The sequence below is a fragment of the Coregonus clupeaformis genome, chromosome 35 (assembly GCF_020615455.1).
Source record: "Coregonus clupeaformis isolate EN_2021a chromosome 35, ASM2061545v1, whole genome shotgun sequence".
In the NCBI taxonomy this organism is placed as follows: domain Eukaryota; kingdom Metazoa; phylum Chordata; class Actinopteri; order Salmoniformes; family Salmonidae; genus Coregonus; species Coregonus clupeaformis.
This window is the reverse complement of record NC_059226.1, coordinates 41,300,242-41,323,128: the sequence shown is the minus strand read 5'-3', so window position 1 is coordinate 41,323,128 and position 22,887 is coordinate 41,300,242. Positions and strand designations below refer to the sequence as shown.

The 22,887-nt window shown below is 41.5% G+C and overlaps 1 protein-coding gene across 1 annotated transcript; it reads left to right on the top strand.

Moving 5' to 3' along the window:
- Nucleotides 1–2,627: 2,627 nt before the first annotated feature.
- Nucleotides 2,628–22,024, top strand: LOC121571574 (major histocompatibility complex class I-related gene protein). The gene is made up of 8 exons (XM_041883110.2): nucleotides 2,628–2,817; nucleotides 5,285–5,545; nucleotides 18,968–19,246; nucleotides 19,566–19,853; nucleotides 20,116–20,208; nucleotides 20,529–20,546; nucleotides 20,823–20,902; nucleotides 21,031–22,024. Exons 1-7 carry the CDS (start codon nucleotides 2,760–2,762, stop codon nucleotides 20,870–20,872), a joined length of 1,047 nt encoding a protein of 348 aa, XP_041739044.2. The 5' UTR covers nucleotides 2,628–2,759; the 3' UTR covers nucleotides 20,873–20,902; nucleotides 21,031–22,024.
- The last annotated feature ends 863 nt before the right edge of the window (nucleotides 22,025–22,887 follow it).

The window sequence follows — 22,887 nt, the reverse complement described above, 5'->3', positions numbered from 1 at the left end:
AACCGCAGACCACGTGTAACCACACCAGCCCAGGACCTCCACATCAGGCTTCTTCACCTGCGGGATGGTCTGAGACGAGCCACCTGGACAGCTGATGAAACTGTGGGTTTGCACAACCAAATAATTTCTCCACAAACTGTCAGAAACCGTCTCAGGGAAGCTCATCTGTGTGCTCGTCGTCCTCATCAGGGTCTTGATCTGACTGCAGTTCGGCATCGTAACTGACTTCAGTGAGCAAATGCTCATCTTCGATGGCCACTGGCACGCTGGAGAAGTGTGCTCTTCACGAATAACTCCCGGTTTCAACTGTACTGGACAGATGACATACAGCGTGTATGGCGTGCGTCGTGTGGGCGGCGGTTTGCTGATGTCAACGTTGTGAACAGAGTGCCCCATGGTGGCTGTGGGGTTATGTTATGGGCAGGCATAAGCTACAGACAACACAATTGCATTTTATCGCTGACAATTTGAATGCACAGAGATACCGTGACGAGATTCTGAGGCACATTGTCATGCCATTCAGCCGCCTCCATCACCTCATGTTTCAGCATGATAATGCACAGCCTCATGTGGCAAGGATCTGTACACAATTCCTGGAAGCTGAAAATATCCCAGTTCTTCCAGGGCCTGCATACTCACCAGACATGTCACCCATTGAGCATGTTTGGGATGCTCTGGATCAATGTGTACAACAGCGTCTTTCAGTTCCTGCCAATATCCAGCAACTTCACACTGCTATTGAAGAGGAGTGGGACAACATTCTAGAGCCACAACATACAGCCTGATCAACTCTATGCGAAGGAGATGTTCGTGCTGCATGAGGCAAATTATGGTCACACCAGATACAGTGCATTTAGAAAATATTCAGACCCCTTGACTTTTTCTACATTTTGTTACGTTACAGCCTTATTCTAAAATGGATTAAATCGTTTTCCCCCCTCATCAATCTACACACAATACCCCATAATGACAAAGCAAAAACAGGTTTTTAGAAATGTTTGCAAATTTATGAGAAATAAAAACGGAAATATACATTTACATAAGTATTCAGACCCTTTACTCAGTACTTTGTTGAAGCACCTTTGGCAGCGATTACAGCCTCGAGTCTTCTTGGGTATGACGCTACAAGCTTGGCACACCTGTATTTGGGGAGTTTCTCCCATTCTTCTTTGCAGATCCTCTCAAGCTCTGTCAGATTGGATGGGGAGCATCGCTGCACAGCTATGTTCGATCAGGTTCAAGTCCGGGCTCTGGCTGGGCCACTCAAGGACATTCAGAGACTTGTCCCGAAGCCACTCCTGCGTTGTCTTGGCTGTGTGCTTAGGGTCATTGTCCTGTTGGAAGGTGAACCTTCGCCCCAGTCTGAGGTCTAGAGCGCTCTGGAGCAGGTTTTCATCAAGGATCTCTCTGTACTTTGCTCAGTTCATCTTTCCCTTGATCCTGACTAGTCTCCCAGTCCCTGCCGCTGAAAAACATCACCACATCATGATGCTGCCACCACCATGCTTCACCATGCTTCCAGATGTGACACTTGGCATTCAGGCCAAAGAGTTCAATCTTGGATTCATCAGACCAGAGAATCTTGTTTCTCATGGTCAGAGAGTCCTTTAGGTGCCTTTTGGCAAACTCCAAGCGGGCTGTCATGTGCCTTTTACTGAGGATTGGCTTCCGTCTAGCCACTCTACCTGATTGGTGGAGTGCTACAGAGATGGTTGTCCTTCTGGAAGGTTCTCCCTTCTCCACAGAGGAACTGGAGCTCTATCAGAGTGACCATTGGGTTCTTGGTCACCTCCCTGACCAAGGCCCTTCTCCTCCGATTGCTCAGTTTGGCCAGGCTGCCAGCTCTAGGAAGGGTCCGGTGGTTCCAAATGTCTTCCATTTAAGAATGATGGAGGCCACTGTGTTCTTAGGAACCTTCAATTCTGCAGACATTTTTGGGTATCCTTCCCCAGATCTGTGCCTCGACACAATCCTGTCTCGGAGGTCTACAGACAATTCCTTCGACCTCATGGCTTGGTTTTTGCTCTGACATGCACTGTCAACTGTGGGACCTGTATAGATAGGTGTGTGCCTTTCCAAATCATGTCCAATCAATTGAATTTACCACAGGTGGACTCCAAGCAAGTTGTAGAAACATCTCAAGGATGATCATTGGAAACAGGATGCACTTGAGCTCAATTTCGAATCTCATAGCAAATGGTCTGAATACTTATGTAAATACGTTTTTTTATTTTTTTTTTTTTTGTTATAAATTTGCAACGACATAGAAATTGATACAAATAATTAACATTAATACAATTGACGTTGGTCATTTATATGCCTTTAGTTTCGCACTATATTTGAACCTGAATGCACTCTCGGGAGATATAAAGACTTTCGCAATGACTAAGCCATCAAAGTTAATATACATATAATTTATATGGTCCAGGCCCAAGTAGAGCACTGTTTTGGGCATATGGTTGATTGACAAAACACATACAACTTACTTTCAGTTTCGTGAAAGTAAACCTTTGCTTTTTGGTTCCACCCAGATTTTACTGATGCTTGAGCGAGCTAAATTCTCATTGGCTCAAAACACATTTTCATGCTCTTTATGTATTGGTGCGAAACGTTTTCTCTGGTCATTTGAGTTTGACTCGTGAAGAGGGAGAGATCAAATATTTTTATCTGTGGAGAGATTGTCAGAGAGAACAAATCGGGAATTGACCGGAATTTACCGTGTTATTATACCTCAGTGGAATTGACAGACCAACTTCAACATGAAAGGTTTTATCCTTCTGGTTCTGGGAATAGGCATTCTTCATTGTGCATCTGCTGGTCAGTATAAAGTTATTTTAGATTTAAGAAAACATTTAGGCTCTCCCCGTTTATTTCAGCTATGTATTTATTTATGCTTATATTTAGGCCTATGAACTTTCACAAAGTCTGCAAGTTTTTTCTTCAAAATCAATGACAGAGGAAATTATGATTACAATTTGTGCACATTTTTCGCAGTAGGACATCTGGCCATGTTATTACATACACTATATCTACAAAAGTATGTGGACACCCCTTCAAATGAGTGGATTCGGTTATTTCTGCCACACCCGTTGCTGACAGGTGTATAGAATCGAGCACACAGCCATGCAATCTCCATTGACAAACATTGGCAGTTGAATGGCCTTACTGAAGAGCTCAGTGACTTTCAACGTGGCACTGTCATAGGATGCCACCTTTCCAACAAGTCAGTTTGTCAAATTTCTGCCCTGTTAGAGCTGCCCCGGTCAACTGTAAGTGCTGTTATTGTGAAGTGGAAACATCTAGGAGCAACAACGGCTCAGCTGCAAAGTAGTAGGCCACACAAGTTCACAGAACAGAACCGGTGAGTGCTGAAGCGCTAAAAATAATCTGTCTTCGGTTGCAACACTCACTACCGAGTTCCAAACTGCCGCTGGAAGCAACTTCCGCACAAGAACTGTTAATCGGGAGCTTCATAAAATGAGTTTCCATGGCGCCGCACACAAGCCTAAGATCACCATGCGCAATGCCGAGCGTCAGCTGGAGTGGTGTAAAACTTCGCCGCCATTGGACTCTGGAGCAATGGAAACGCTTTCTCTGGAGTGATGAATCACGCTTCACCATCTGGTAGTCCGACGGACAAATCTGGTTTTGGCGGCTGCCAGTAGAACGCTACCTGCCCCAATGCATAGTGCCAACTGTAAAGTTTGGTGAAGGATTAATAATGGTCTGGGGCTGTTTTTCATGGTTCGGGCTAGGCCCCTTAGTTCCAGTGAAGGTAAATCTTAACGCTACATCATACAATGACATTATAGACGAGTCTGTGCTTCCAACTTTGTGGCAACAGTTTGGGGAAGGCCCTTTCCTGTTTCAACATGACAGTGCCCCCGTGCACAAAGCGAGGTCCATACAGAAAGGGTTTGTTGAGATCGGTGTGGAAGAACTTGACTGGCCTGCACAGAGCCCTGACCTCAACTCCTTCGAACACCTTTGGGATGAATTGGAACGCTGACTGCGAGCCAGGCCTAATCGCCCAACATCAGTGCCCGACCTCACTAATGCTCTTGTGGCTGAATGGAAGCAAGTCCCCGCAGCAATGTTCCAACATCTAGTGGAAAGCCTTCCCAGAAGAGTGGAGGCTGTTATAGCAGCAAAGGGGGGACCAACTCCATATAAATGCCCATGATTCTGGAATGAGATGTTCGACAAGCAGGTGTCCATATACTTTTGGTTATGTAGCGTATATACACAATGAGGTAGGATAGGCACGCTGAGGAGATGGCAGGCAGTAGAGACTAGAGCATTTACATTGGAGTAAACTGCATAAAATCAAGTCATGCTGCACTCACTCAGTTGTAGAAAGCATGTTTTCCAATAAATAGGCTGCTACAGCATAATATGTTTTTAAAAAAAGATTATTGATGGGCTTATGTCATTATGGTTATTACTAATGTCCAAAGTGTCCTTTTAGGAGTTTTGCAATATGAAAATCACAATTTCCATAATCACTGTTGGTTGGGTCTACCAAAATGATGTTTGTTTCGCTATAGGCTTCTTTGTTGAATAGTGTTGGAATTTAGTTGTGCGTTTAGGCTATATGATTTTCTAGTTCTATACTATAGCATTGTTAATAAACTAATGAACAAACTGCTTTCCTAGTAACATGGTTCTCCCTGTTCTGGCTGGAAACTAGTTATGACTTTATATCAGTTGGCACACCTTTGATAATAGTGGGTTGGTAGATATTAAGTGTTCACTGGAATTAAATCACTTTGTACAAAAGCCTTAATCATGGCTTGGGCACGTGTACACCAATTCCAATCATTTGAGCTTATTTTATTGTTGTGATGAAGGTGAAGATCTATCAAAGCAAATTAATTTGACTTGTCATTAATTTGGCTTGTATTCAATGCAAAAAGGTTAGCATATTCCCAGTAATATCCATTAGGTGGCAGTACAATACAAAGATCACACCTGCTGGTACAGTAATGGATGGATTTACTGGATTCATCTAAGCAAGACATTAGAAGGATGTTTATTTTGTTGAGCCACACTATTTGCCCATATCATATAATTCCATAAGAGCGATAATAAATGTCTATATAAGACCTCAGTGTATCTAGGTCAAGGTTTATTCTCGGCTCTAATAATGTCAGGATTTATACTTTCAGTGATTGAAAAAACACCAAGGAATGAGGAATTTCTTTTTTTCAAGGTATCCAATTTTACTGCTGTGGAGTTAAATTATGGCATTCAAATAATTCAAAAATATTTGTCTACTTTGCAGCTACGCATTCACTGCGTTATGTGTACACTGCGACCTCAGGAATACCAGACTTCCCTGAGTTTGTGACTGTTGGGTTGGTGAATGCAGAGCCCATCTCGTACTATGACAGCGTCATCCGCAGAGAAACTCCCAGACAGGACTGGATGGCCAAGACTGAGGGGTCTGACTACTGGGAGAGACAGACTCAGATCTCCATTGCTGACGAGCAGACCTTCAAAGCCGGCATTGATAATATTAAGCTGCGCTTCAATCAGACTGGAGGTGAGTGATTCACCATCCTTATGTAGTTCAATATCAAATATGCATAGAGTTAACATCTTTTTGGTGTAAATGGCCAATTCGGCCAAGCTCATTCCAGGGGTATTTTTCAGAATGGTTCATCAGAATCAAGATGATTCTGTGTTGTCTTAAATTAAATTCCTCCATCAGATTCTGTACCCTGTTCATTTATAAAGGAAATTGGAAGGTCAGATGTAATCTCATCATATAACTGGCAATGCCAAATGTGATGTGATCATATAAACATGATATTGGTAGAAGCATATGATGTGGATCACATCAAGTGGACATTTGGTTCATAAGCAAGGGGGGCATAGTTTAACTTAACACAATATCATTTTGGTCTAGAATGTGTGTGCATGAATGTGTGTGTGTGTGTGTTGTCCACACTGTCCAGCTGTGTGCTCCTCCTCTGTCCCCCACAGTAGAGCTGTAGTCTCCTCAGACTCTCTGAGTGTCTCTCTGATCTGATGGGACAGTAGAGAGAAGTAGAGCAGCAGAACATGATGATGATGATGATGATGTGTCTTTGGTCTTCTCTGCTCTAATGGACCAAAGCTCCCAGTGACTCCCTGTGGGCTCTGCTGCTGGAGCTGATCAGGCCTCTCAGGGGAACTCTCTACTAGGGCTGACCCCAATGGGTCGACTGGTCGATTGTTTGGTTGATAGGCTGTTGGTCAACCGAGATTTCTTTAGTCGAGCAGTTGCAAATTGTTTTGTTTTTTCCATGGTGCACAAGCCGTCTGTCTGATTGGCTCCTATCTCAATAGACTAATCCATTGGGGGATGGCACAGTCCATCAAAGACACGTGCTACTAAAATTGTATATGTTTATATTATCTAAGAATAATGGTGCAACACTAATATAGTATTATTTTATAACAAATGCGCTTTCTCCCGCGTTGGATAGCGGTCGCTTTCCGCGGTTCTGAAACATAATCTTCAGTGCGCCGTTGAATTGGCGCCTTTCCCTATATGTTGCTATATCCATAATAGCAAAGTTAACCAGCATATGGGTGTTGAGAACCATGCAGAGGAGTGCGGAGACGAGGAAACAGTCCTTGCCTTAATTGTCTAAGAAAATTGAGGAGAGAGGAAACCCTAACTTCATTAGGTCTATAATCAATAGCCTAACTGTTAAATGTGTCTGACTTTATAAATCATCAATATATCTACAGAAATAAGACCGATCCTGCTTCTGTTGCCTGTTTGAGTGTTTGTTTAATAGCCTACTGATTCCGTGAGCACCAAGCCTCAAGAAACCGCAAAATGTCAGATAAAGACATTTCACAAATTCGACTGTTTTTAATATTTGCTATGCTTTAAAAAAAGGCTTTTTTTTTTCCTCCATTAGAACAGACTCTCTGGTATTACTTATAATTTATTTAGTGTTGTTTAAACTGTTCCAAACGGGCAGAAAAGTAATATTGTAATTTAACAGCACCTGTTTGGCATACAATATGCACACAGCTCTTGTTCCTATATCCTCCTTTTACTTGATCTCCTTCTTATTGTTGTTATTACAATTATTATTATGATCATCATTATAATAATAAGTAATGTCATTATCATTAGTAGGCTTCGTATAGTAGTAGCCTTGTATAACCACCATTGATTGAGCTGTAGGGCTAAGAGCGCGTCCTGTTTATTCTTTATATCGTAACTTACTTAGGCCTATTTCAATATATAGGCTACTGTATCAATCAATCAATCATTTGTTCCTGTCATCACACAGACGAGTCATTCATGCTTTGAAATGCAATCAAGCATTTTAGTTTGAAAACAAAATAACAAAGGGAGCTTTGAATAATTAGCCTAAACAATAAATAAACCGTAATTCACGAATGCATGCAGCTGTTTTTAGTCTTTGCTGTAATAAAGGCTTTATATATAAATAGTGAGAACAGACTCTCTGTTTACACTGTTTTGTTATTTTTTGTTTTTATGAGCGTTTGTCCGCTTGTTCTCGTGTTGTATTTTTGGTCTCTTTCGCTCCTTCTGTGCTGTGCACCTCCCCATTAACACCAGAGATCAGTATATAATGAAGAGATGCACATCTTTCCGCCCTAACAATGGGAGTCGTTGTCCCAAAGGCGGGAAGGCAGGCGACAAGCTTAGGTCCAAAATTAGACCATAGAAACTCATTGGGCTTTTTTTTGACAGATTTTAGCGAAAGTGAAACCTCTCGCTTCGCCTCTAACTCTATGGTTTACACACACCAAGCCCCTCCCCCTGCCTCTCACGCCAACAAGGTTAAGAGATCACATCTTCCTCTCTGACAAGCGGCTTCAACTCGCTATTTGCATTTGAGGTTTTCTCCAACAGAATCGGTCATATGGACACAAACACATGAAGACATTATTTTACTGTAATAGAGGAGAAGTTCACTTTTCTAACGATACCCTTTTAATGTCTCAACTACTCAAATTGCGCGCAGAGCAGACAATACTAAAACGAGAGTATCAATGAACATTGATTCTGGAAAGTGAATGCTCAGTTTGTCGCGCGCAGCATTGGTGTACTGCTAGCAGCATTTTATCCAAAGACTGTTATACTAGCTGTCTAGTCTGTGTTTTATAAATGTGCAATAAGCATAAAACACAATTGTACAAGGAATTGGCAACATTCTGAGAAATAAGGTAGACCACTTGATTTCAACATCTGAACAAAGTGGACAGGCTAACATGTTTTTCCAACAGTTGGAGACAGACACAGAAGGGTGTGTTCATAACAATTTAACTGTTCAACCTTGTTAGCTAGCAAAATATCCAAGTTGGCTAAACTTCAAATATAAAGATTAGCTGGCTAATCACTAGCACATGGGCTTGAGAGACATTTGATGAGACCGGTGTTAATTTTCTAAGGCCTAATGCCTGCTACAAGAAGTTAGTCATTATTAGTGAATGTTCATTATGCATGGTTCTAGGTCAATTTGTAACAAAAAGGGCATTTTCATAGACAGTCTTGAGCCAGATCAGTGATTATTGCAAAAAAAAGCAGGTTAAACTATTTTGATGAAATAATTAAATTATTAGTGAGTCTTATGGTTGTGAAAGGATTATATTTAGCCTAGGTACAACTTCACATGCCCTGCATTCATTAGATTATTGCTGACTGTTTGAAATACAGTGTATTTGACCTTTAATTGTACAACAACGCATATTTAGAGATATCAAAAATATTGATATATATATATATCGTGAATCGAGATATGATTTTTAGTCCATATCACCAGCCTTATGATAGGCTATAGGTCAGGCCCTATTGGTCACGTCCATGCGATGCATACCTGTTTCACGTAAAGAGAGCAAGAGTTGAGGGTATAGGGAATATTTTTCCTAAACAAATGAGGGATTTCGGTAACAACCTTTCAGTCAGAGAAACAAGTAAGAAACTAAATGTCTGTAATTATGTTGCAGCTTCAGCACGAAGGACAGTGTGATAAACACTTGCTGTGTTGTGGTGCCTGTTCGCTGCAGCAGGGAGGAGAGAGAGACAACATGTGCCAGTCACAGGCACTCACTGCCATTTTATTAACACAGTGTGGCCATCTGACTCCCTCTTGAGTCATTTGTTTGTCTTAATTATTTCATTAAACATTGCGCTTAACCTTTTCAGGTGTGAGTTCCAAATATCTCTAACGGTCACCCCATTGTGAGGTTTTATTTGTGCGTGAAGTCAGAATGCACTCACTGTTCCGAAACGTGATTGTTAAGCAACAGGACAGTTATGCCTCGATCACACCTACAGCGTCATTGCATTTTGGGTACATTAGAAGTACATTCATTTCCAATGGAATGCTGCGTTTGCCTTGCAGCATTGCATTGCAGAGGCAGTTGCAGTGCGTTCACGTATGCATAAAATTGTATGCATAGACTTGACAGAAAGTAGCAAAAGGTGAATGTTGAACTTTTTGTTGCACACATATCCAGTAAAAAATATAGTCAGTTTACATAATAAAAAATAATTTATTTGAATGTTTTATTAATACATTTGCCAAGTAGCATACATATTTTTGTGGTCCTCTGTAGCTCAATTGGTAGAGCATGGCGCTTGTAACGCCAGGGTAGTGGGTTCGATCCCGGGACCACCCATACGTAAAACGTACGCACACATGACTGTAAGTCGCTTTGGATAAAAGCGTCTGCTAAATGGCATATTATTATTATTTATTCGATGACATCTACAAATGTATTTGTGCCAGCCTAAAATATTATTTCTCTCCAAAATGCATAGTATTGGAGGAATTGCAATAATAAATAGTCAAGATAGTAGAGAGTAGGCACTTTCAACAATGAGACCAATGTTGAGGAAGGTGGTCTTGATCGCGCTGTTGGACCGGGACCAGCCCACACCGAGCGCAGGTCTGTGTGGGTCCAGGGATGGTTGAAGTCCCGGGAAAGCAGGCAGGGGGAGTCCCATTAACATTACATTTACATTTAAGTCATTTAGCAGACGCTCTTATCCAGAGCGACTTACAAATTGGTGCATTCAACTTAGGATAGCCAGTGGGACAACCACCCCCTTTGTTTTGTTTTTTGTTTTTTTAATGGGGGGTGGGGGAGGGGGGGTAGAAGGATTACTGTTATACTATTCCAGGTATTCCTTAAAGAGGTAGGGTTTCAAGTGTCTCCGGAAGGTGGTCAGTGACTCCGCTGTCCTGGCGTCGTGGGGGAGCTTGTTCCACTATTGGGGTGCCAGAGCAGTGAATAGCTTTGACTGGGCTGAGCAGGAACTGTGCTTCCGTAGAGGTAGGGGGGCTAGCAGGCCAGAGGTGGATGAACGTAGTGCCCTCGTTTGGGTGTAGGGTCTGATCAGAGCCTGAAGGTAAGGAGGTGCTGTTCCCCTCACAGCTCCGTAGGCAAGCACCATGGTTTTTTAGTAGATACAAGCTTCAACTGGAAGCCAGTGGAGTGTGCAGAGGAGCGGGGTGAGAGAATTTGGGAAGATTGAACACCAGACGGGCTGCAGCGTTCTGGATAAGTTGTAGGGGTTTAATGGCACAGGCAGGGAGCCCAGCCAACAGCGAGTTGCAGTAATCCAGACGGGAGATGACAAGTGCCTGGATTAGGACCTGTGCCGCTTTCTGTGTAAGGTTGGGTCGTACTCTGTGAATGTTGTAGAGCATGAACCTGCAGGATCGGGTCACTGCATCAGTATTATACACACCTGGCATGGTACATCAGGTGAGCAGGAGCTCTAATTAAGGTTATACGACATACACTGTGTGCACAATTATTAGGCAAGTCAGTGTTTTGACCATATCATCATTATTATGCATATTTCCCAACTCCAAGCTGTATAAACTGGAATGCTTATTGGATTTAAGCATATCAGGTGATGTGTATTTGTGTAATGAGGGAGGGTGTGGCCTAAGGAGATCAACACCCTATATCAAGGTGTGTATAATTATTAGGCAGCTTCTTTTCCTCAGGCAAAATGGGCCAAAAAAATAGATTTAACTGACTCTGAAAAGTAAAAAATGTAAAAAGTATTTCAGAGGGATGCAGCACTCTTGAAATTGCTAAGATATGGGGGCGTGATCACAGAACCATCAAACGTTTTGTTGCAAATAATGTCAACAGGGTCGCAAGAACCGTGTTGAGAAAAAAAACGCAAATTAACTGCCAAAGATTTGAGAAGAATCAAATGTGAAGCTACCAGGAACCCATTATCCTCCAGTGCTGTCATATTCCAGAACTGCAACCTACCTGGAGTGCCCAGAAGTACAAGGTGTTCAGTGCTCAGAGACATGGCCAAGGTAAGGAAGGCTAAAACCCGACCACCACTGAACAAGACACATAAGTTGAAACGTCAAGACTGGGCCAAGAAATATCTGAAGACAGATTTTTCAAAGGTTTTATAGACTGATGAGATGAGAGTGACTCTTGACAGACCAGATGGATGGGCCCGTGGCTGGATCAGTAACGGGCACGGAGCTCCACTTCGACTCAGACGCCAGCAAGGTGGAGGTGGGGTACTGGTATGGGCTGGTATTATATTAAAGATGAGCTAGATGGACCTTTTCGGGTTGAAGATGGACTCAAACTCAACTCCCAAACCTACTGCCAGTTTTTAGAAGACACTTTCTTCAAGCTGTGGTACAGGAAAAAGTCTGCATCTTTCAAGAAGACCATGATTTTTATGCAGGACAATGCTCCATCGCATGCATCGAAGTACTCCACTGTGTGGCTAGCCAGTAAAGGTCTTAAAGATTAAAGAATAATGAGATGGCCCCCTTCCTCACCTGACCTAAACCCTATTGAGAACTTCTTAAACGGTCGATTTACGGTGAAGGAAAACAGTACCCCTCTCTGACCAGTGTCTGGGAGGCTGTGGTTGCTGCTACACAAAAAGTTGATTGTCAACAGATCAAAAAACTGACAGACTCCATGGATGGAAGGCTTATGACTGTTATTGAAAAGAAGGGTGGCTATATTGGTCACTGATATTTTTTTGAAATGTCAGGAATGTTTATTTGTAAATTTTGAGTTGTTTGTTTATTATTCTCACTTTAACAAATGAAAATAAACAAGTGAGATGGGGAACTTTTCGTTTTTTTCATTTAGTTGCATAATAATTCTGCACACTAATAGTTGCCCAATAATTGTGCACACATAGATATTCTCCAAAGAAAGCCAAAACCTCACTTTTACTTTCTTAAATATTCAGGTTTGAGGTTTATTAACATTTTGGATTGACCGAGAGCACTGTAGTTGTTCAATAATACAATTAATCCTCAAACATACAACTTGCCTAATAATTGTGCACACACAGTGTACAGTTACATTTTACATTCGTATGATAACAATGGGAAAGGCTAACCTACGGTCCATACAAATAGTACCGCGTTTTCCACCATCTTCACTGGTCTGACAACATGCAGTTGGAAAAAAAACTAATTAGGAAGATAATTGGTTTTTACTTTCATCTTGTCTTAGATCCAGTGGTGTAAAATACTTAAGTAAAAAAATTATTTTTGGTTGGTATCAGTATTTTAACTTCACTACATTCCTAAAGAAAATCATGTACTTTTTACTCCATACATTTTCTCTCACACCCAAAAGTACTCGTTACATTTTTTATGCTTAGCCGGACCTTAAAATGGTCCAATTCACGCATTTCAAGAGAACATCCCTTGTCATCCCTACTGCCTCTGCGGACTCACTAAACACACATGCTTTGTTTGTAAATTATGTCTGATTGTGCCCACGGCTATGCGTAAATTAAAAAAACATGGTTCGCGTAAGTTAAGGAATTATTGAAATGATTTATACTTTTACTTTTGATACTTAAGTATATTTTAGCAATTACATTTACTTTTGATACTTAAGTATATTTAAAACCAAATACTTTTAGACTTTTACTCAGGTAGTATTTTACTGGGTGACTTTCACTTTTACTTGAGTCTTTTTCTATTATGGTATCTTTACTTTTACTCAAGTATGACAATTGGGTACTTTTTCCACCACTGCTTAGATCTGCAAAGGTGTAGGGAGGAAATAAGGAGATTAGGTCTAAATGAGATACTAATAAACAAATGAAACTGACTATGAAAAAATGGGAAAGAACATGACAGGTAGGTGTGTTATAAAATGTTTACAAAAATTAAAACAAGTATTGAAAGAGGTGTGTGTTTGTGCATGTATGTGCGTCTAAAAATACTAAAATGAATGTGTAGCTAAACACACAAATCACCTGTAATCTGTAAGAGAACAACAAGATCATGTATTGTTGTCACAACTGCAGACAGAGACAGGGACTACTCATAAAGCCTGGAGGTAGTAGGGGGACTTCAGACATGGCCATGAAGAGAGAGACGGCAGGGCAGTGGAGATCTGAGGTGCAGAGAGGAGTGGAGGAGAGGTGTGTGTGTCTGACAAAACTAAAAGTGGATGTGTAGCCACAATACAGGTAAACACACATTTCACCTTTCGTCGGTTGTAAAAGAACAAGAGCATCTGAATTCTCCGGTGTGTGAGTTTCAATTCAGTACATTTTCATGCAATCTATGTACGACTAATAATGAATGCTGTCCTAAGTATTGAGTAACTATTTACCTTATGAATTCCATTAATTTTATACTCAAAAAGCCTACTAACAAGGACATAGTAAGCAGAATAAGGACAGTTGGAAAATCTCCATTGCATTTCATTGATTCCTCGCGTCCTCTCTCCTCACCTCTCGCTCAAAACCCATTGGAGAAGAAGGTCAGCGTGAAGGAACCTGACATTCCCTCTCTCTGACCTCCTCCTCCAATGGGCTTTGAGGAGGAGAGAGGACGTGAGACAAGGACATACAGTTTAGATTCTCCCATGGAGAGAGAGAGAGTAATACAGACAGTCAGCCCACCCCCTCACCAGTCTGCCAGCCTTCTCCCCTCTATCTGCCTCTGCTCCATCCCTATGGTTAGCCACCACCGTTCATCTCGACAGCCTCCTCAGGCAGAGGGAGATAAAAGGGCGGGGCAATGGAAATGGGAGGTGCCTCGAGGAGAAGAGCAGAGTCTCGGTCTCTGAAAAAAAGAAAATAATGTGTAGCAATAACACTGCTAAACAAACTAATGGTCCGTGGACGTCATGGACCAGTCCATGGAACATAACTTCACAAAAAGTTTCAACACCATGGTTTTCAGGTGGTTTTAAATGAAAGAAATACATTCGCCTTTAGTTTTGTAAGAGACCAATGAGCATCTGTGAATTCTCCGGTGTGTGAGTTTCAATTCAGTCAATTCAGAAATCTATGTAACACTAATAATGAATGCTATCCTAAAATGTTGTAACAATTGACTTTATGAATTGACTGAATTTAAATGGAATTGACACGTGTGAAAGGAAAGGTACAATGAGGGAGGTCAAAACAACAACTCCTCTCCTCTTCCTGTCCTTCCTGTGAGCTGGTCGGCTAATTTGACTCCATCTACATCTCATTACATAATATAACACCATAGAAGGTGAGATTTATGTTAACTAAATACTGCTTGTATAGTGTAGTTAGTGGCATAAATATTGGAACAGTGTGGTAAAGTTGGTAATACTTGCTGTTTACTCATGGAAATTGTATTTCAGATCAAAGGATGAATATGACAGGCAAATATTTAGACAGCAAACTGTTGTTTCAGGGTATTTTCTAATCCAGAAACAACAGCTATACATTTTCCTCATATTAATCCATTGATCTGAAATACCAATTAGCCTACATGAGTATACTGCAAAAATGATCTACTTTACTTAACTGTCGCAATACTTATAACACTACCTGTGTTGTGGGGAAAAAAACGTACCCTTGAACTCGGCTTCGAAAAGCAGCTGATGAATTTGAACCTTGACTGCTGCTTTTCTTGGCTGAGGCAGCCTCTTCAGGGTTGGCATGGCAACGAGGGTCTCTTCATCCTCCTCCCTGTGAGCATCAGGTTGGGCTGCATCCCTCTCGACGGCTCGGAGGAGCCTCTGCTGAAATGAGTTGAGTGGATCTGGGGGCTGGTACCTCCGATGACGCCTGGTGTGACGATGTTCCTCTTCGTTTCTCTCCCCATTTGTCTCCACGGCCACATCCTGTTCAACGAGGTCATCAGTGGTCACTTCCGTCAGGGGCATAATAATCTCACCGGGTCCCAGACCCAGCGGTGCTTCCTCCATTTCAGCATCTTCCATGGCCGCACCGGTGGTGGTCATACTTGTGGGATGACGTGGGACGTCGTGGAGGGTCTCGTTGCACGGTGGTGGCGGTGGTCGCACTTGTAGATGATGTGAGGGTCTCACTGCACTGGTGGAGGCGGTGGTCGCATTTATAGATGACGTAGAGGGTCTTGATGCACCGGTGGCGGCGGTGGTCGCATTTATAGATGACGTAGGGGGTCTTGATGCACCGGTGGAGGCGGTGGTCGCATTTATAGATGACGTAGAGGGTCTGGCTGTAAAATTGCCACTCATTGCCCTAGGCACAATAAATGGATCCAAAAAGAAAGAATGTGGCGAGCACCAAGGCTGCTGGCCTGAAGCTGCTGGCCCAGACCTCTTCTTCTCTTTCTCTGCCCTTCTCTCTCTCTGATACCTGTCCCTGAGTCCTCTCCACTTCCTCCTACAGTCTTCTTCTACATAGACATGAACATGATAAGCCAAAGCACCACCTAGCATAACTATAATTATTAGATAGCTATCATGGACATGTCACCTACTGTACACAAAGACACACACACAAGGTTATCTAACCAAATGATCAGGGGTAGTATCTACCATCATTTCTATTACTATTTATCTCACACACACACACACACACTCTCTCACATGCACACTCACACACTCTCTCACATACACACTCACACTCTCTCACATACACACTCACCCTCTCTCACATACACACTCACCCTCTCTCACAAACACACTCACACTCTCTCACACAAACTCTCCTCCATGTATCTAACAACCTCATGTGACCGTCTGCAACACGTGTGTAGATACCTGCATTCAGTATAGTTGCGTAGCTGCACAAAATGTTATGCAGCATTGATGCAATGACGCTGTTGGTGTGATCAAGGCGTTAACCCGCGTTTCCCTCGAACCAAGGCATGCTGCCTGCTAATTATCTATAGGCTATTTTTCAACTGGTCAATTTCCAAGTTTTATTTTCTAACAACGGTTTGAATTGAGGTGTGTTCCACCTTCTCATTAATTCATATAGAAGTAGCCCATTTCACTGTTGGAGACAATTTGTTTGAGCCATTATTATTATGATCATTATCATTAGTAGGCTTAGTATAGCAGTCTTGTATAACCACCATCAAGCTGTAGGCCTAAGGGCACGTCCTGTTTAGCTGTGTTAATACCGTAACTTACTTAGGCTTATATTTCAATAAATAGGCTACTGTATCAATCAATCATTTGTTAGTGTCATCACACAGACGAGTCACATTCATGCTTTGAAATGCAATCAAGCCGTTTTAGTTTTTAAACAAAATGCCAAAGGGAGCTTTGAATAATTAGCCTAAACAATAAATGAACCGCAATTCGCAAATGCATGCAACTGTTTTTAGCCTTTGCTGTAATAACGTCTTTATATACTGAACAAAAATATAAACGCAACTTTTAACAATTTCAAAGATTTTACTGAGTCACAATTTAAATACATTAATTAGGCCTTAATCAATGGATTTCAGATGACTGGGAATAAAGATTTGCATCTGTTGGTCACAGATACCTTTTTAAAAAAGGTAGGGGTGTGGATCAGAAAACCAGTCAGCATCTGCTGTGACCACCATTTGCCTCATGATCAGGTTGTTGAGTTTGGCCTGTGGAATGTTGTCCCACTCCTCTTCAATGGCTGTGCGAAGTTACTAGATATTGGCGGGAACTGGAACATGCTGTTGTACACGTCAATCCAGAGCATCCTTGCGACATGGGGCCGTCATTATCATGTTGAAACATGAGGTGATGGCGCGGATGAATGGCACGACAATGGGCCTCAGGATCTCGTCACGGTATCTCTGTGCATTCAAATTTCCATCGATAAAATGCAATTGTGTTCCTTGTCCATAGCTTATGCCTGCCCATGCCATAACCCCACCGCCACCATGGGGCACTCTGTTCAAAACGTTGACATCAGAACACCGCTCGCCCTCACGACACCATACACGTGGTCTGCGGTTGTGAGGCCAGTTGGACATACTGCCAAATACTCTAAAATGACCTTGGAGGCAGCTTATGGTAGAGTAATGAACATTACATTCTCTGGCAAATAGCTCTGTTGGATATTCCTGCAGTCAGCATGCCATTTGCACGCTCCCTTAAAACTGGCATTGTGTTGCGTGACAAAACTGCATTTGTAGAGTGGTCTTTTATTGTCCGCAGCGCAAGGTACAAGTATGTAATGATCATGCTGGTTAATCAGCTTCTTGATATGCCACACCTGTCAGTTGGATGGATTATCTTGGCAAAGCAGAAATGCTCACAAACAGGGATGTAAACACATTTGTGCAGAAATTTGACAGAAAAAAGCTTTTATTTCAGAGCATGAAACATGGGGCCAACACTTTACATGTTGCATTTATATTTTTGTTCAGTGTATATAATTTATATACTTTGTTTTTCTTCGTTAGAACAGACTCTGGTACACTTATAATTTATATATAAATGTATATCCAAATGGCTGTAATTATGTTGCAGCTTCAGCACCACGGACAGTGTGATAAACACTTGCTGTGTTGTGGTGCCTGTTCAGTGCAGCAGGGAGGAGAGAGAGACAACGTGCGCCAGTCACAGGCACTCACTGCCATTTTATTAACACAGCGTGGCCATCTGACTCCCTCTTGAGTCATTTGTTTGTCTTCATTATTTCATCAAACAGTGAGTTTAAAGCCTCAGACAAGCACAGTTCAAACACATAGGATGTGTCTATATTTGGAAAAATACACGTTTTGACCTTTCGACCAATCGATTGGTTGAAGGAACAGACTACTCTCAGTCGACCAATATTTTTTTTGTCAGGGACAGCCCTACTCTCTACACACTCACCTGTCACCCTCAGGATCTGGGGATCACACACAGCTCCAGTAGACTCACATCCCCAAGGGCGGCAGGTAGCTTAGTGGGTAGGAGAGTTGTGCCAGTAACCGAAAGGTCGCTGGTTCTAATCCCCGAGCCGACTAGGTGAAAAATCTGTCGATGTGCCCTTGAGCAAGGCCCTTAACCCTAATTGCTCCTGTAAGTCGCTCTGGATAAGAGCGTCTGCTAAATGACTACGCGTTTTGGCATTTCAACCAATCGATTGTTTGAAGGAACAATCTCTGCTCCAGAAGACTCCCTCAGTCGACCAAGATTTTCTATAGTCAGGGACAGCCCTACTCTCTACACACTCACCTGTCACCCTCAGGATCTGGGGACCACACACACACAGCTCCAGTAGGCTCACATTATTGAGAGATAATCTTCCTCATGTTAGTCTCTCCATCTCTCTCTCCTGTTGTTCCTGACTGGACAGTGGATCCTCTCTCACTTCCTCTATTTATCTCTGACATCATCACTAGAGGACAGTTCATTTATCAACAGTGTTTTATTCATTTAAACACCTCACTGAAAACGACAGTGTTACACAACATCCATTTGTTAGAATAACACTACTGTACTGAACACAATGTGTATCTTCAACACAGTAGATAGAACCAAGCCAACATCAGCTGGTGTAGAATAGATCCACACTCTCTGAGTCTCCTCATCAACTCTCTGTCTCTGTGGTGAAGGTGTGACATCATCACCACACTGTAGAGGTCTGAGCTGGATCTCTCTGTTTTATTCCAGTCTGGTTGAACAACTAATACATGATGATAGAGATCCCACTGGCAGACTGAATCTGGAGAACAGAATGATTAACTGTGTTGATCATATCTCTCTTTCTTTCCTTCTCTCTCAGGTGTGCATATTATTCAGAAGATGTACGGCTGTGAGTGGGATGAGGACACTGGAGTCACAGAGGGGTTTAAGCAGTATGGATATGATGGAGAGGATTTCGTAGCATTTGACCTGAAGACCAAGACATGGATCGCCCCAACACCACAGGCAGTCATCAGCAAACACAAGTTGGACAGAAACATAGCTAACAATGAGCAGAAGAAACACTACCTCACCCAGACCTGCATTGAGTGGCTGAAGAAGTATGTGGACTATGGGAAGAGCACTCTGCAGAGGACAGGTACAGAGACACATGACATAGCTCGACTTACACAGGAATTATGTGATATTTCATTATCAGGAATCATTTCAAAATCAATTGTTTTTAAGAGACATGAAATTGTTGTTTTGAATGACAATAGTATTGTCTTTATCATTTAACTGTCTCTCTACTGCTACCCTCTCTGTCTTTTTCTCTCTACTGCTACCCTCTCTGTCTTTTTCTCTCTACTGCTACCCTCTCTGTCATTTTCTCTCCCATCTCTATCTGTGTGCGTCTGTCTATTCCCCCTCTCAACACTACACTACACTCCCTCCTTTTCCCCCTTCTCTCTCTCCAGTCCCTCCCTTAGTGTCTCTGCTCCAGAAGACCCCCTCCTCTCCAGTGACCTGCCACGCTACAGGTTTCTACCCCAGTGGAGTCATGGTGTTCTGGCAGAAAGACGGACAAGATCAGCATGAAGATGTGGAGAATGGAGAGACTCTCCACAACGATGATGGAACCTTCCAGAAAAGCGTCCACCTCACAGTGACGCCTGAGGAATGGAAGAACAACAAGTATCAGTGTGTGGTTCAGGTCACTGGTATCAATGAGGACTTCATCAAGGTTCTGACTGAGACCAACAGGGGTAAGAGGGAGATGGATTCAAATATACCCTATACCCAACCCTCCTACTGAATGTGCCCAATATTCCTAATTTAAATTCACTTACCTGCTTAGTAACACTACCTTTCTGACTGCATGTTCTCATTGACCTCCTGACCTTTTATTAACATTGAGGGATGCTGCTTGGAGTTCATTTGAGATAGACATGTACCATCTAGCACTGTAGTCTGAATGCTCTGTTCTGATGATTACATGTGCAAATGACCCAAACACCAATGGTTCAGCCCTCATCATTGGAGTAGCTGTAGCTCTCCTGGCCGTTGTTGCTGTTGTTGTTGGGGTCGTCATTTGGAAGAAGAAAAACAAGAACAAGAAAGGTGTGAGGAGAGAAAGACCTCTTTCTATTGTCATATGTAGGATACACTGTCATCTTAGATATTATCAGCTGTGATATAGTTAGTAGTTTAGAAGTAGTAGTCATAGTACTTGTTTACAAGCAATAGTATTGTACAGTGTAGTTAGTGATGGTAGAAGTATGTTTGATCTGATTCATGTAAATAAAGAGTCACGTTGTCACTTAGGTTGTATGTGATGTCTGCAGTAGGAATACAGGATTCAGAATACTCTCAAACATGTTCTCTTGTAATATTCCAACAAATCAGAGTCAATAATAACATCACGTTTATCTCTGTTTCAGGCTTTCTTCCAACCAGCAGTAAGTGGGGACCTTCATGTTGTTCGCTATTCTAAAAAAGTTCACAGATTTTTTGTTTTGTGTTTGACTGTGTCCATTTAAGGATGTGGTTGAGTCTCTTTTCCTTGTAGATTCTGATACTGGTTCAAACTTAGATGTCAATTGATGTAGCTACTTAGTTTATATGGAAGGTTTTATTTACCCTGAACCATGCATTAGGAACTTGTAAATGAACCTAAACTCATTATATCTTTCAATCAGTCTATTTTTCTTACATTGCTTTCATTTCTGTTTTAGCTTCCGACACTGACTCTGACAACTCTGGGAAAGTTGTCCAGAAGACTTGAGAGACCTCTCTGCACTTCTGTAACATCAGAGTAAGTCACTTCAGGTGTCCTCATATTAATGAGCAAACTAGAGAAACAACCACTACCACACTGGAACACACTGCTACTGTTTGGAATGGGTTTATGTGTGTAACCCCTCTCTCTCTCATGTGTTTTAGGAAGGAGCTGAAGAGGACAGGAACTAAATGGAAACAACAAACATTGAACTTCCCAAGAACGAACACATACGTATACTTACACACACATCAGTCTCACACATACACCTTTCTCACACACAAGCACACACACACACTGTAAACACATAATCCATATATAAAAGAAATCTGCTGTCAGAAATATTATTTGGTGATTTCCTTTAAACCGTTTTACTTTCATTTAATCCATGGTTTGGCTTTTTAAAAGTTGTGCTGTAATTTTGTTGAATTATATAATATAATATTGCCATGGTTTGGCTTTTTAAAAGTTGTGCTGTAATTTTGTTGAATTATAAAATGTAATATTGCCACTGTGTGATAGACGTATCTCAGTCTTACAGGTATAATAGAATCAATGGAACACCATGAACGTTTCTGGAAAGGATTAGATTGTTGTGCGATGTTAAATTAAGATCTGAATTTATATTATTCTACAAATAAAACATAAATTTGTTTGATTTTCCCCTAAGTGAAGCCACCAAAACAATCACATTTAAAAGATATTTCTGTAAACTGGAAAAACATCATTATTTTGTTTGAATGTGTAGTGTAGCTGCACATATGTGTACGTTTTGGTGGTATAAGATACAGTAATTGTGTGACATGTTATAACTTTGCTCACACTAACTTGTTTAATTGCATGGCCATAAGCCAGACAAGGCCTATCCACATGTTCCATTTGTAAATGTTTCTCTTTTAACGGAAGTGACTTTATTTTTCGAGCTGTTTTGATTTTATGATACGTTTGATTTATGATGGGGCATAACACTTTTTGACTATACGTTCTGTAGAAATAAGTTGGTGATGGGGCAAGTGAACATGTATTTTATTGCAAGTGTAAATGTGATCCATTTAAGAGATACATAATCAACCAGCCAAACAAGACAAATTAGAGACCAAATTCATGCATTCTGTAATAATGTTCTTACACCTTTCAATAAAGTCTACAAAATTGGAATGAAAGTGTCATACTGGGCCTTTTAATCATGTTTGCTGTAAGATATTATGTTCTAAACAGCGAAGGACTTGAAGTGGAACAATATCATTTTGTAAATGGGCTTAAGAAGAAGTAACATAGATTTTGATGACCTGTATGAAAAATGATGGGGTAGCAGGTAGCCTAGCGCTTAAGAGCGTTGGGCCAGTAACCGAAAGGTTACTGGTTTGAATCCCTGAGCAGACTATGTACACATCTGTCAACGTGCCCTGGAGCAAGGCACTTAACCCTAATTGCTCCTCTAAGTCTCTCTGGATAAAAGCGTCTGATATGTAAATGTTTTTATAAAATGCTTCTTAGAAAGGGGGATAATCTCTACACTGTTTCGGCACCTATTTCAGTCCATGTCAAGCACGGGCGTAACTAAATAGGTACCAATACTCATTTTGGGTGCGGTACTGTTTACTTGTAGGTGTAGGAGTTCCACAATTATTTTGTAACAATATAATAGGCTTTTGGATAAATTATATTCTAGATATTTTGTTGACCTGTATGAAAGATGTTTGAATAAAATGCTTATTAAAATAGGGGATTGTCTATGCACTGTCTATTTTGTCCTGAACATTATATGATAGAGATTAGAACAAATCATGTTCAGTATCTTCACTTGTCTGACCACAGCACTGCTCATTTTCATTCTCTTCTAATCAGGGACTGATTCAGACCTGGAAAACCAGGTGAGTGAACTCTGACCTATGAAACAAATTATATTTATTGATCAATAAACTGCCAGGGAGAACAGAGCAGCTGTGGCAGTACTTCTGCCCTCTAGAGCTGAAATTTAATAGCCTATCATATGGCATTCACCAAGACCTGTTGCACAG

Coding starts and splice junctions, on each gene's coding strand:
- LOC121571574 (XM_041883110.2), top strand. CDS start 2,760: ATGAAAGGTTTTATCCTTCTGGTTCTGGGAATAGGCATTCTTCATTGT. Junction 19,247..19,565: donor GAGCACTCTGCAGAGGACAG/GTACAGAGACAC, acceptor CTCTCTCTCCAG/TCCCTCCCTTAGTGTCTCTG. Junction 19,854..20,115: donor TCTGACTGAGACCAACAGGG/GTAAGAGGGAGA, acceptor CCAATGGTTCAG/CCCTCATCATTGGAGTAGCT.